This window comes from Heptranchias perlo, chromosome 2, assembly GCF_035084215.1.
Source record: "Heptranchias perlo isolate sHepPer1 chromosome 2, sHepPer1.hap1, whole genome shotgun sequence".
Lineage (NCBI taxonomy): Eukaryota > Metazoa > Chordata > Chondrichthyes > Hexanchiformes > Hexanchidae > Heptranchias > Heptranchias perlo.
The window spans coordinates 77,665,146-77,680,032 of record NC_090326.1 but is presented as its reverse complement, the minus strand read 5'-3'; the positions used below and the strand labels follow the sequence as shown (position 1 = coordinate 77,680,032).

The 14,887-nt window shown below is 40.8% G+C and overlaps 1 protein-coding gene across 2 annotated transcripts in view; it reads right to left on the bottom strand.

Moving 5' to 3' along the window:
- pex1 (peroxisomal biogenesis factor 1) overlaps positions 1-14,831 on the bottom strand; it is a 74,872-nt gene extending 60,041 nt beyond the window's left edge. For both annotated transcript variants that reach the window (XM_068003233.1, XM_068003243.1), the window contains exons 1-6: positions 14,478-14,831; positions 8,520-8,666; positions 6,287-6,370; positions 5,401-5,515; positions 2,162-2,934; positions 513-632 (exon numbers count right to left, since the gene is read on the bottom strand). In XM_068003233.1, coding sequence (XP_067859334.1) covers positions 513-632; positions 2,162-2,934; positions 5,401-5,515; positions 6,287-6,370; positions 8,520-8,666; positions 14,478-14,588 — 1,350 coding nt within the window. In that variant the 5' untranslated portion in view covers positions 14,589-14,831. The remainder of the gene's footprint in view (positions 1-512; positions 633-2,161; positions 2,935-5,400; positions 5,516-6,286; positions 6,371-8,519; positions 8,667-14,477) is intronic.
- Between the last annotated feature and the right edge of the window lie 56 nt (positions 14,832-14,887).

Below are 14,887 nucleotides of genomic sequence, written 5' to 3'. Positions count from 1 at the left end.
AGTGCCAATTCCCCCCACCCTGCCTGCAAAGCTTTCATAATTGTCAGAAGAGCAACTATCTAACATTTTGGGCTACTTACAAAACAGACTGGCACATTGTAAGGTGAATGAACACTCAAAAAATAAAAATTCACAATTCAAAATAGATTAAAGTGTGACAAACCAAGATTAAAAATGACTTAATATGGTCTTGTATATAGGCCTACCAGCAACTAAGATGGAGGTTTACAAGAATGTTGGTTATAATAGTGATAATGTACACTAAATATACTTTATTTTATTTTCAAAAAGTCACTTGTAGGTAACTGATCCATAAATTCCTCAGTGAGTGAGGGAAGGTATCCAATGCTCCTAGTACTGTTTTAAGAATAGAAACAGCAGAGTCCTGGGAGTAGGTCATCTTCTTGCCATCTCACTTGGAGAATGAGGTGGAAAGAAGAAGCAGATAGCATTTCTTTCTCCTTTAGGAAGTAAAATACTTATTTTTTTCTTTGCTACGTAACAACACTCACCAGTTTTTGTAAGGGCTGCAACTGAATACTGGTGGGAAGGGAAGGATCTAATTTTAATGAATTTATCCTGACTGCAGCAGATGCTTCCACATTCAACTTCTTTCTCAATTCATCTGGAATCTGACAAGAAACTGATAGTCAAACAAACAGCAAAATGTTGCAGAATAATATTATGGTTGGTAATTATTTCCTTTATATAATCTGTAACACACTCATTTTAAAGGCCATCATACAACCGATAGATTTCATTCAATTGGTTGGTAGTAGTTTTCTCATTTGCACTTCTATATTACATGACTGGTATATTCTAGTTTAGAATGTTCAAGTTCTAAATGTCCTCAGGAGCTTTCAAAAGGAGAAACTTTACCAAATTAAAGTATTATACAACCAAAGTTATCTTTTGTGTATATTTATAATGCCAAATATTGTGGAAAAAGAGCCATTCATAAAGGAATGCATTTTCTGAACAAGTATATTTATATAATTTAAAATTCTGTAAATTTAGTAGCTCAATGCCGTCGCTAATGCTGATTCAAGTACCAACTGTGACTGACATTAGAACTCAGTAATTCCCAGATAGGTTTGCAGGATCAGATTCAAAAATCAATACCCCGTCTTGGGGGTGAGGGTGGGGAAAGAGACAACATAAAGTATTTGCATTTGTATACCAAGTTGTGTCTGAAACATTTGAGATGTTTTGACAACAAATTATTTTTGAAATGCAGTGATTTATGTTGGCAAATATAGCACAATTTAATATCAACAAAGACTAATGTCTAGTTGATCTGTTTTTTTCATGGTAGTAAATGAGGGAGGAATGATAGCCAGGGCCTCAAAACTCTGCACTCTTCTTCAAAAAGTGCCATAGAACCTTTTAGCAGCCTTCTCATCAACTGAACAGGTGGGTCCGACCAGAGGACCGGATGTCTAACAGTGCAGCTCTCTTTGATTACTGCATTGGAGTGTCATCTTAAATTATGAACTCAAATGCTGGGGTGGGGTGGAAGCAGATTCAATCGTGGCTTTTGAAAAGGAATTGGATAAATACTTGAAAGGAAAAAAATTGTAGAGCTATGGGGAAAGAGTGGGGGGGAATGGGAGTAGTCCATTGCTCTTACAAAGAGCCGGCACGGGCTCGATGGGCTGAATGTGCTTTAATCATTCTATGATTCCATGATTCTAAATCCACCATACTCCAAAAGGGGACAGTGCTGCCAATTGAGCCAAGCGGACACAAAAAGTTCATTTTTGTCATGTAATGGACTGCAGCATTGATAATATTCATGAGGTCTGTGGACAAGACTGTCCTGCCCTGTGCTTTACAGAAGACCAACTGGGGCAAAGAAGCCAACTAGAACAAAAAGTTAAAAGGGGACGTTATTACAATTTAAATTAAAAACAATTAATTTACTAACCAAACAGTGGTAATGGAGAAACTGACATTTTAATTTTGTACTAATCATATTTAATTATATAAAAGCAGTAAGATTTTATAGCCACAATACATAATGAAAAGCTTTTTATAGAACAGGATTATTCCAGAGCTACTTTACTAGGATCTAGCACTTTGTAGAAAGCCTATTTAAGCACTGTATGGTGAATCCAAGCACAAACTAATGCACACATAATTCCCAACATGCAATACTAACCCAAATTTTTCCACTGTGAAAACCTGCGGAGTTAGTACATTTTAAATGTTCACACCCGTGAGTGATTATTTTAACTATGCAGGACTCGTTTTCTTCTGTTTCGCCAACTCTGGTTTTTGTGTCACTTCCATCACGTACTAAGTTTTTCTTCTCTGTTTGTAGATCTTGCTTGGATACTTCTTTTTGTTGTCTATATGACAAAAGCTTTGTCAGTTTCCCATAAATAATCTTTGTATCATTGCTATCCAGAGTAAGCACATCTTGATGCCAAGGAAAGATATGAACTGTATCAGGCTGCCTTTGGTTCAATGGTATTGAGCTGTGTACTTCTAAATTAGAAGGAAATATCTTGCAGACTCTGAATATTGAGTCTATTTGAAAGGACTTGGAAACAGCGTTTAAAAAAGTGTCTATGCCAAAAACTTTGGAAGGAAGCGGTTCTGGGACATCTGGATTTACAGAGAATATATTTTTTATCAAATGCCATATATCTGACATGATGCTTTTCTTGGAAAAGTCTTGATTTTCCCTTGCATGTTGTTCATTCATTCCATGTTGATCATACGGCTTCTTGAAAGGATATTCAACCCTAGGCTTCTCTAATTTTTCATGAAGCATTTTGTTAGTGTCTGAGTTAAGCTCTGTATTTAAAATACCGCTTTCAACAAAGGAACCAGTTAAAGAATTTCCTTCAATTTGACGCAGTTTAGGTGACACAATGAGTTCAGTGAAGGGTTCTAACCTTCCATATGCACCAGCAGGTGTTAAGGAACCTAGACCAGAAACAGAAAGATATATAATTGATGTGAAAGAAAGAACTTGCATTTATATAGCACCTTTCATGACCTCAGGACATCCCAAAGCACTTTACAGCCAATTAAGTACTTTTGAAGGGTAGTCACTGTTGCAATGAAGGAAATGCAGCAACTAATTTGCACACAAGGTCCTACAAATAGCAATGTGATAATGACCAGATAATTTGTTTTAGTGGTGCTGGTTGAGGGAGATTGGGGAGAACTCCCCCACTCTTCCTCAATGTAGTCAATGGGATCTTTCACATCCACCTGAGGGCAGACAACTCATCCAAAAAACAGCACCTCCAGCAGTCCTTATCCCTTATTATTTCACTGAAGTGTCAGCCTAGATTTTGTGCTCAATTCTCTGGAGTGGGACTTGAAACCTGGAAGTACAGGCTTCCTGGACGTCCTTATGATTTTGACGTAAGGACATCTTTCATTTTTTTTTGTAGATTTCCCACCCGACAGGCCAGCCAGATTGGCCATCAGTCGGATGGGAGACCAGCAAGGGAGTGGATGCCGGCAGGCAAGTCTTAGATGATTTGGGGCGGGCGGGGAGAGGTTGGACATGGGGGGGGGGGGGATGGTCAATCACATGTGTGGGTTCACGGCAGGCAGGCTTGTTGGGTCAGGAGGAACCCACAACCTTCTGACTCAGAGGTAAGAGTGCTACCACTAAGCCACAATTTCAAAGCAATTATGTGCTCAAAGAGTGTAACATCTTATCTTTAATCACCCATACTCAAAGAAAACACAAATCAATTTTTTTCACATAAGAATAATCCAGGTACTGAAATGAAGACAATTACCTCCACTTATATCTGACTCAGAAGAGTTTAAACCCATCATGTGCCTTCCATTTGACTGTGCTCTATAACTGATCAAGAAAAAATGCACAACAATGGCCCAAAGAGATCAACCATCCATCTGCCTTTCCTGTGGAAACACCTGGGGGTAAATTTTAACCCCACGAATGGGTGGGTTGGAGGGCGGGTGGAAAGGTAAAAATTGTAAAAAACTAAAACCTAACCCCAACCCACCCACTTCCGATTTTAACGGAGGCAGGTTGAGCGACCAACCCGCTCTTAGGAGGCAGGTCGGTAAGTGAAAGCTTTTATGCAGGCTGCGGGCCTCCATTTTGACAGGTTTTTCACTTTTAATGCGTGGTGGCTGGGATTCCCGGGCCTTCTGCTTCACACCACATCAGGAACTCTTCCCCTCCCACTCCCCCCTACTGCCCTCTTTCCGGCTCCCAGTTAAAATTTACCCCCTGCCTTCTGTTGCACCATTATAAGCAGATGCTGAGCACAGAAAACTAAGCAATCCAAATCCTACCACTGCAATTCCAATGTGCAATACCATCTTCCAAGTGACCGCATTTAATATAAGTTCCATTCTTGTCTGTTTATATAGATCCTCCCTTCAGGGAAGGATGACAGACATGGTTTAATTTGGGAAGAGTGCAGCTCTCTGAAAACAAACGGATTATCACATTATGGCAATAAAGCATTGAGAAGTGGTTGGAGGGAGCCATAGCCCAACATGGAAGCTCCCTCTAGCCTTTAATAGAGATCCAACAAATTAATTTTTCTGGTAAAGTGAAAAATGGAATGTATGCTAATATCCATTTACAAACTCTGTTCAATGGCAGGATTGCTAGCCACTTATGGGTGTCATTTGCAGCCCACCTCCCATTTACCTGTAACCCACAGCAGACTTCTTGTTGCATGTCTCTAAGCATTTTGTTTGTTGTCTTCCTAGCAACGGGATGTTGGCCAAACAGAGATTTAATGCTTTTCCCTCTCTAGCAAAAGAAAGCAAAGGAATACTTTTAGGAGGCAGGGCTATCCGAGCTTTCATGTAATGACGGAAATGGCCCTATTAAAATATTATTGGTGCAGTAAGTTTTTTCTATATCCCTGTAGAAAATGCTTGGCCTCTACCTGTTAACAGCTCACAATGACACAATTGAAATCAGGAGCTCACAGTATGGGAATCAAAGGTGCAGACCCATGTCCCATCATTCTGCAGTACAGCTTGTTGTAGCATTCCTGAAATTGATCCTCCATCTCCTGACCATACCTTGCTCCTCTGTGCAATTCTGCCCCACTCCAACCCATTTGTTTAAGCCCCTCAATTTCTGCCCCACTCCTTGCCATTTCTTAGGCCCAAGCTCCTGGCAAAATACCTCTTGGCTCTGCTCCCGCTTTAGGCTCATCTTCCACTTTTAATTCACTCCCAGCAATTTGGTTAGGCCCTGCTCCCAGGAAAACACCTACTGGCCCTGGAAAGCATATCCTGGAACTTACCTTGAGCAGTGCCACAGGAGATCTGCTTTTTCTTTGTAGCTCCTATTAATATACCAGCTACTTATACATAATGTGTATGATATAAATAATGAAGCAACACCATTATTCATTGATTTACTTTCAACTTACTTACCAACTTCAATATAAATCACAATATGTTTCTCTACCCATATTGGAAATACTCCTCCTGGAAAGACTACTCTGATCTGGTCCATGATATGTCTTTCAAGTGTAGCACTATGGAGCTCCTACAAAAATCACATGATAAAATTAGTCCAGGATTAATATCAGTATGTTACTTGACTATAAGCAGTCACCACAAAAGTTTTAAAAAATAAATGCAGCCAGATATTCTATTTTGTAGAAAACAGTACTAGTATGAATAATAGTTCACTGATGATCTTCACTTAAACCTAAAGAAACAGAATCTTATGCAACTGAAAAGAAAATGTTATGCTGGTAGTTGGTTTCATTACAGGTTCTAGTCACCGTAAATATTTGTAATAAGTGCAATGTTGTCATTAGAATTTCAGTTATGCATAACGCCAGGCTTGTGAAATTTCCATACTATATCCACTCGAACTATGAAAAGCACCCAGCATTGCAATTATACATGTGTCCTTCCAATGGTGACATTCATGTTTGAATAAACAGCCAATTCATGACAATGACCAATATTAAAATATCTGCATTTTTAATAATCCCAAACTGGAGATTTTTTTTAAAAAATGGTCTCGATTTATTGTAGAAGTAAAATATACAAAAATAATACAATATTGAATATTTTGCTCAAGGGCAAGACCTTTATAGCTCACTCATGAGTTATCATTACTGAGTTTTTAGGACTTCCTCACTCATGGAATTAAATGAATATCAAACACTTCTCCACTGTGCATCTTCTACTTAGAACTTTATGGAATAAATCTAAGCAAGATGTGGTATTATATATTTGTGCCTTTAAAAGCAGCAGATTATTAGATTATCTTTCGTAAGTAGCTGTTAAGAAAATAATACATTACCAATATTTCCCAGTCATTAGGTGAAAGAGGTTCCACCACTGCTTGTTCGCAGGAGGAGACTTGTGCACAAGGCCTGAGAAATACCTGAATCACAGAAAACAAATATGACAATTGCTTCATCACAAAAGCATGATGCTTTTATGAATTACTCATGTACAGATCAGAGCACTTTACAGAAATACAGACATCAAAAAGAAAATGAGGAAACAGGGTTAGGTTTTTAATTAAGGCTTTTGATAGCAGGAAAGGAGGTAGCAAAGCAAAGGTATTCTGGAAGGGAAGTGGGCACATACTGGCTGAAGGGACTATCAATGGTGGAGGGGAGGAAGGGAGGTGGTGGACAAGAAATAGATTGATGTTGGAGAAACAGACGATGAGTGCAAGTACTTAACTGCTAGAGAAGCCAAAATTGGGGGGCGGGGGCAAGGCCATGGAAGGATTTGAACATGATGATGAGAAAGGAGGAAGTTAACGTAGCTTGGCAAAGACAAGGATGCAGGAGTGGGCATGGCCTATGATATCCTAAATAGGTTTTAGTTTGTGGAAGCTGACAGAATATTTCAGAAGCCAAACATTGAGATGATGAAGGCACGGATTAGGGTGTTGGCAGCAGTGGAAGCAGGCAATATTGGGAATTTAATAAGAAAGCAGTCGTGATGACAGATTGGATGTGGGATACGAAGGTCGGTATGGGGTCAAGCAGGATGCTGATGCTTTGCAGCTCTAGATTAACTTGAGGTGGCAGCTAGAGAGGTTGATGAAATCCAAGACATAGAGGTGCTGGCAGAAGTCAGAGGAAAGCTTTGTTTTCACTGCTGGTAAGCTGCAGGAAGTTGAGGCCTTAATGTTAGACAAGCAATTGGAAAGAGTGTCAACAGCAGCGGACTTGAAGATGGAAGCTGACTACATGCTTCTGGGTGTCATCACTGTGGGGTAGCATATAAATGAAGAAAAGAAGACCAATGATGGAGCTCTGAGTACATCAGTGATGAATGTATGGGAGAAGCATTGGAGGAGATATAGTGATTTAATTGAGACAGGCCACAAAACAGCAGTGCCATGGAAGTGGACTGCAGTGGAAAGATGGAGAATGGAATAGTTGATCATTGCCTTTGGCAACAGAAGAGTCAAGGAGGATAAGGAGAGTGAGTGAGCTACAGTCATGGAAGGTGCCATTTATGACTTTGAGCAGTGCAGTTTCGCTGATGTGGACAGAGCAGAAGCCGAATTGGAAAGTCTTGAATAATTTGGGAGAGAAATAACTATAGTTGTGAGGCAATGATGCATTGCAGGAGTTTGGAAAGGGAAGATTGAAAATAGATCATTCAGAAAATTGAGACGTCAAGGCTGGGTTTTTTTGAGGAGCGGGAGGATAACTGTGGGTTTGAAGGAGTTAGGGATAGTGCCAGAGGATAGGGATAGGCTAATAATGTCAACAAGCTGAGCTGAGAAGAGAAATTGGATCGACAGGAGGGGATCAAAGGAACAGCTAGTGGGTTGCATACATGATTAGTTACAGCTAAGGGGAGCATAATTGGAGAGAAACTGTGGAATGTGGGTGTGTGGCTAGGAAGTGTGGAGAGGGGCAGCTGAATCATGGGGATGAGGATGTGTGGACTGAGGCAGCTGTGCAGATTGGTCAGTCTTGCACACAAAGTCATCCATTGGTTCCTTGCATTCAGTGTCTGAGGAGAGGAGGAAAAGTGCAAGAGAAGGTTGGTTGTGAAGAAAATGAGTTTGGAATTATTTCTATTCTCAAGGATGATTTTAAAGGTTAATGCAGATTTGACCATGGAGATGGAACATTAGTGCTATGTGAGGTGATCAAATTTGATCTGGTAGTGGACAGTCAAGCTAGGTGATCACCATGTGCATTCAAGCTTGTGACCTATAAGATTTGGGACCAGTGGCTGTTGTATCAGTGGAATGATGGGGATGGAAAACTGTAAGATATGGTGGGGATAAGCACAAAATGTTGAGACAAGATAACTGTGGAAAGATTCAAGTCAATGTCATGGAGGGTTATGGGTCAGAGGAGGTTGGAGTGTGAGAGGGTCTTAAAAAACGAGGGATGAAATATTTTCAATAATAATGAGTTGAACCAGAGATTACAATTAGAAGCAATAAAGGTAAAATATTACATGCAAAACAGAGGAGTTAGACCTGTCTTTAATTTAAGGATTATTAAGCGAGATTTGAAAAATATAAGTTGGAAAGTCACTGCTTTACGGACCTGTTCTCCATCTTTGACTCCAAGTTTTTCTCCCAGTTGCCTATTAATCTCTGCAATGTTTTCTCCTTCAAATCCTGCATATCTGCACCCCACCCAACTTAGGAATGCTGACTGTTGAAGACCCCAGGACAATTCAATTGCCTGGCACTAAACATGGTAGAGAAAGATATACAAGTAATTATATAAGCATTGTGTTGATAGAAAACTAATAGTATGAATGCTCAATAATCTAATCACCACAAAGAGCAATACAGTTAGGCAGCACTAGAATTCCACCAGCTGTATCTTGGAATAAGCCACATCTTTTCACCCAAAGAATTAATCAATCTCAGCCGAGCTAATGTGATGAGATCTCAAAATTAAGCAAGTCATTCCTGGTTACTCGTGCACTTCTAGCAGGGGGCAAGGGACAGGGATACTAACCCACCCCCTCAGACAGAGATGGTGCATGGCCGGGAGAGACTACAGAGAAGAGAAATACAACATTTCTACAGCGTCTTTAACATAGAAAAACGTCTCAAGGCACTTAAATACATACAAAACAAAAATGTTGTCGAAGTGGAGACTCAGATAGAATTTCCATGGAGGTTCTCCCGATCTTCCACCATAACTTCAGCACAAACCCGAGAAATGGGTGTTTACACCATTTCGCTGGGGTCTCCACTGACTACATTATGGTGGGAGATTGGGAGAACGCCCGCAAAAATTCCAGGCGTCAGTGTCAATTATAGCCTTCAAGATATTTTTGTACAATCCATTTATAATCATTAACCCCACCTTGTGAGCAATTTTGAAAATGTATGTCTAGATCTAAATAATTTATTAAACTACATCACCTAGAAGCTTTATATTAAGCTTCTTCCTACCCATTTTTGTTTACCAAATGTGCTAAATAATTCTACCATTAAAGTTCACCTTTTGACATTGTTAATTTAAAACTAAACCACCAAAATAACACACTGAAAAGTGGATGGAATATCTTTAAAAGTCATTTTTGTTTACTTTTGTTTTACAATATCCTTTAAACTTCTAATTCAGTTGAATGTAGTTTGGAACAGTTAAAAAAAAACTTACGAACATACAAATTAAGAGCAGGAGTAGGCCATTCGGCCCCGAGCCTGCTCTGCCATTTGATAAGATCGTGGCTGATCTGATTGTGACCTCAACCCTACTTTCCCATCTACCTACTATAACCTTTGACTCCCTTGTTAATCAGGAATCTATCCAACTCAGCCTTAAAAATATTCAATGACCCTGCCTCCACCGCTCTCTGGGGAAGGGCATTCCACAGACTCACGACCCTCCGAGAGAAAAAAATTCTCCTCATCTCCGTCTTAAATGGGAGACCCCTTATTTTTAAACTGTGGCCCCTAGTTCTAGTCTCTCCCACAAGGGGAAACATCCTCTCAGCATCTACCCTTTCTAGTCCCCTCAGGATCTTATATGTTTCAATAAGATCACCTCTCTTATTATCTCAACTTATTTTCAAAATTTGGAGGAAAATGCATTTGCTAGTGACCTGCTCTTAGAAGGCAAGAGTTTGTGATTAAACATTTATGAAAGAACATTATTGTATAAACAACATTTGGCTGGATTTTTCAAACTTGGGTCCCTATATCTTAGTGGTCAGTAAAGGAATCCTAAGAGGTTCTGACAGATCAAAACATATCTGCATTTGTTAACTTGTGATATTTCTGTTGCTGTACACCAATAGTCAAATATTTTCCTGCAGTGCTAGCACCATTTCCTTTCAGTAGCTGGTGCAATCTATTGGAAGTTAGGACAGAGGTGCCCCACACAGAATAGTTCAAAAACCACTGTTGTATACGTGCTTTTGTTTAATACAGCAGTTATGCACCCAGCTAGTGCTGGAGTGATGTGGTTTCCATGTTGCAATAAGTCAAGATGACCAGTATAACATCACTTTAATTTCACTGACCAGTTATTGATTCACCAGTTTTCTAGTAGCCCAAGACCACCTGGATTTCATATTCCTTCAGCTTTGGCCTAGTTGTAGTACAATTTTAACTTAAATGTGAAAAGGCAGTTTAGTACATTTCCTAAATCCTTATTAAAAGTTAGAAAAGAGCACACAAGATAGTCAGTATTTTCTACCTAAAAATCTCACCAGCAATTGAAGACCAATAAGCAGAGGTCTCTGCATACAGTTAAGTCTGTACAAGCAGGAACATATCCATCTTGTCCACTTTCAGCTCTCCAAAGTGGTATCAATACCATTCCATAAATGACAGTTACATGGGGAAGATGGGTATCGAGGGATATGGGCCAAGTGCAGGCAATTGGGACTAGCTTAGTGGTATAAACTGGGCGACATGGACATGTTGGGCCGAAGGGCCTGTTTCCATGTTGTAACTTCTATGATTCTATGATTCTATGTACTAGGAACATTGGAACAGGAGTAGGCCATTCAGCCCCTTAAGCCTGTTCCGCCATTGAAATAGATCATGGCTGATCTGTACCTTGACTCAATCTATAAGCTTTGGTTCCATACCCCTTCATACCCTTGCCTAGCAAATTTCTATCAATCTCAGTTCTGAAATTTTCTCAACAGCTTTTTGGGGGAAGTGTGTTACAGATTTCCGCTACCCTTTGCGTGAAGAAGTGCTTCCTGACATCACCCCTGAACCTAGCTCTAATTAATAAGGTTATGCCCTCTTGTTCGAGAATCCCCTACCAGAGGGAGTAGTGTCCATCTACCCTAACAACTTTAATCATCTTAAAAACCTCAATTAGATCAATCCTTAATCTTCCATACTCAAGGGCATATAAGCCAAGCCTAGTCTATGCAAGCCCAGTATCATTCTGGTGAATCTGCACTGCACCCCCACAAAGCCAATATATCCTTCCTGAGGTGCGATGCGCAGAACTGAACGCAGTACAGTAAATGGGGTCTAACCAGAGCTTCATATAACTGTAACATAACTTCATCCTTTTGTATTCTAGCCCCCTTGAGGTAAAGGCCAACATTTCATTAGCCTTTTAATTTTTTTTTGTACCTGTCCACTAGCTTTTAGTGATTTCTGTACTTAGATTCCACAACAGTAAGCACAGTTATTTAAAAAAATGAAGGAAAGTCTAGAGTTGGGGGAAGAGAGCAATTTTTGTTCAAACTATTCTTCCATTTTACACAGAAATTTTTTTTTTGATTTGTTCATGGGATGTGGGCTTCGCTGGCAAGGCCAGCATTTATTGCCCATCCCTAAATGCCCTTGAGAAGGTGGTAGTGAGATGCATTCTTGAACTACTGCAGTCCATGTGGTAAAGGTTCTCCCATAGTGCTGTTAGGTAGGGAGTTCCAGGATTTTGACCCAGTGATAATGAAGGAACGGAAATATATTTCCAAGTCAGGATGGTGTGTGACTTGGAGGGGAACGTGCAGGTGGTGTTGTGCCTGCTGCCCTTGTCCTTCTAGGTGGTAGAGGTCGCGGGTTTGGGAGATGCTATCGAAGAAGCCTTGGCAAGTTGCTGCAGTGCATCCTGTAGATAGTACACACTGCAGCCACGGTGCGCTGGTGAAGGGAGTGAATGTTTAGGGTGATGGATGGGGTGCCAATCAAGTGGGCTGCTTTGTCCTGGATTGTGTTGAGCGAGCTGCACTCATCCAGGCAAGTGGAGAGTATTCCATCACACTCCTGACTTGAGCCTTGTAGATGGTGGAAAGGTTTTGGGGAGTCAGGAGGTGAATCACTCGCCACAGAATACCCAGCCTCTGACCTGCTCTTGCAGCCACAGTATGTGTGTGGCTGGTCCAGTTATGTTTCTGGTCAATGGTGATCCCCAGGCTGTTGATAACAATTATACCAGAAATTTCTGACATCAAAATCATTTGAGTAGGGTCTCCGTCCTTAATAAGCCTTTCCAGTTAATTAAATTATAAGGAATGTCCAGAGCAACTGCAACAGCTCCTCTGGGAATAATAGCGAAGGGCAGGGAATCATGGTGCAACTTCAAACCGGCTCGAGAGCCACTCTAGAGCTATCCAACTCTGAGGAAGGATGGCACCTCTGAACAACACAGTACTCCCTCAGTAGCGTAGGAGAGTGCAAGTTTAGGTTACAAGTTCGAGTCTGGATTTGGGCTTAAACCTTTTGTCCTAGCCAACATTTATTCCTCAGTCAACATCACTGAAACAGATTATCTGGTCATTATCACATTGCTGTTTGTAGTACCTTGCTGTGTGCAATTTTGGCTGCCAATTTTCCTATATTACAACAGTGACTACACTTCAAAGTTCCTCAAAAGCTGTAAAGCTCTTTGGGACATCCTGAGGTTGTGAAAGGTGCTATATGAATGCAAGTTCTCTTTCTTCAAGACAAATTCCTAATACAGTTTTCAAGTATTGCCAGGTGACTAATACAATCTATCGCTGATGTAATATTTTCACTCAATAAAATGTATATGATCCCCACTGTAACAAATGCTGATTCATCATTTATGCACAACCAATCCCAAAGTCATCTACAAGACTTATTCTATAAATTCAGACAATGAAGTTTGCTACGTCTCCAAAGGAGGATTTAATAATTGCAACTGAAACAGTGTAAGTTTGATCAAGTGGCAATCCATCATTATTTACCAGGAAATAACACTGGTGTGTATATATTATGGAGCAACAACAATAAAGTTGGATTTTGGGTACCAGGCCAGAAATGCATTAAGGAGTAAATTATATAAATTCCTACAGGAAAGTTTACATCATTGTGACGATGTTGGGCCAACATTTCCAAGTTATAGAAAAAAAACTATGTGCAGGCACAGATCTCTATTCATAAGTATTCAAATTAGATTCTGATGTCTAATACGAAAAATATTTTTTTTAAAGTTTAAAAGAAAAGAAACTTTTAAAATTTAACAATGATCCAACTGGAGTCATACTACTCTAGACTGAAAACCAAGTGATGTGACAGTACCTACTACAGCTGGTCTCAAACCTCTTGAGCCAGAATGCAGTTATACTGCCATTTTTGCAATACTGCAGTTGGTATAACTTCAAGCAAGGATCCTGATTTAATTCCAGAGACAGCCTCACAACACTTGGGCTTGACATAGTAACATACTGAAGTATAGTAGTGTAGTGGTTGTGTTACTGGACTAATAATCTAGAAGCATGGACTAACAGTTTGTAAATTTGATTAGTTTTTTTTAAAAAAAGGAAATAAAAAGCTGATATCAGTAAAAATGACCATGAAGCTGTCAGATTGTTGTAAAAACCCAATCTGTTCACTAATGTCCTTCAGGGAAGGAAACCTGTTGTCCTTACCTGGTCTGGCCGGTATGTGATTCCAGTCTCACACCAATTTGGTCAACTCTTAACTGCCCTCTGAAGTGGCCTAGGAAGCCACTAAATTGGCCCACCCACACCTTCTCAGGGCAACTAGCGATGGGCAATAAATGTCGGCCTTGCCAGCGACATGCTCATCCCAAGAATAAATCATTCTTAATAATAACGCTGGCGTGGTTTCAAGATGAATTTGAAAGAGGGGGTCAGCTGGACTTCTGAGCACTTCATAAAGGAAGAGGAACTCTTTTTTAAAAAAAAAACGTTTTGCTGAAGTGGATGACATTCACCAACAAGAAGCAGAGCGCTCTCCTGGCAACCAGACTTCAATTCACACCGCAGCGTCTCTCAGCTGTTGTGAATCGACCCGGGGTCTGGGCCCGGGCCCGAGCCCGAGATAACCACACCATAAGCGCGGAGTGACTACTGACAACACGGCCGACCTGCATCTTCCACACCGCGTGATTTAGGGTATTAGACGAGTCCGAATACAATACCCCAGAACATGGGTTTAAAAAAAAAGACAGCGAACGCGACTGAACGAGGGCGACATTGATCTTCGGCGGCAGCCATTGGCTTTCGCGTTACCACCGAAGACCAATTTCACCACCCCGTCCGATTCAGAGACGCGGCAATAATACTGTCTTTAGGGTCATCACCTCCTCCAGGTGCAGCTGCGACGCTCGCTGTGAGGCCAGGTGCAAGAAGCAGTCCTTGACGTTGCTGAGTCTCAGCTGCACACACACCGCCCCGGCTCCGGCGCACAGCATGGTCTCACCACCATCTACACGCAACCAACTTTGTTTTGCTTTCAGGCCCGGCCTCCAATCGCACAGGCCACACGTTGTTGAACGGTTCCAATAGCAGAGCGCTCGCGCTTCCAGCCCCCGCCCCCCGCGGTAAATAACGGCCTTGTTTCTTTTTCCGTTATCCACAGAATTCGAGATTTTCCAATTTAAACCGCATTCTAGAACACAAGCACCAGCTAACTTCGGTTTTGCAAAGACAATTCGCAAAGCTGTTTGATTGACATCTGACCGTCCTATCATCCTTCCCGAAGAGATGACCA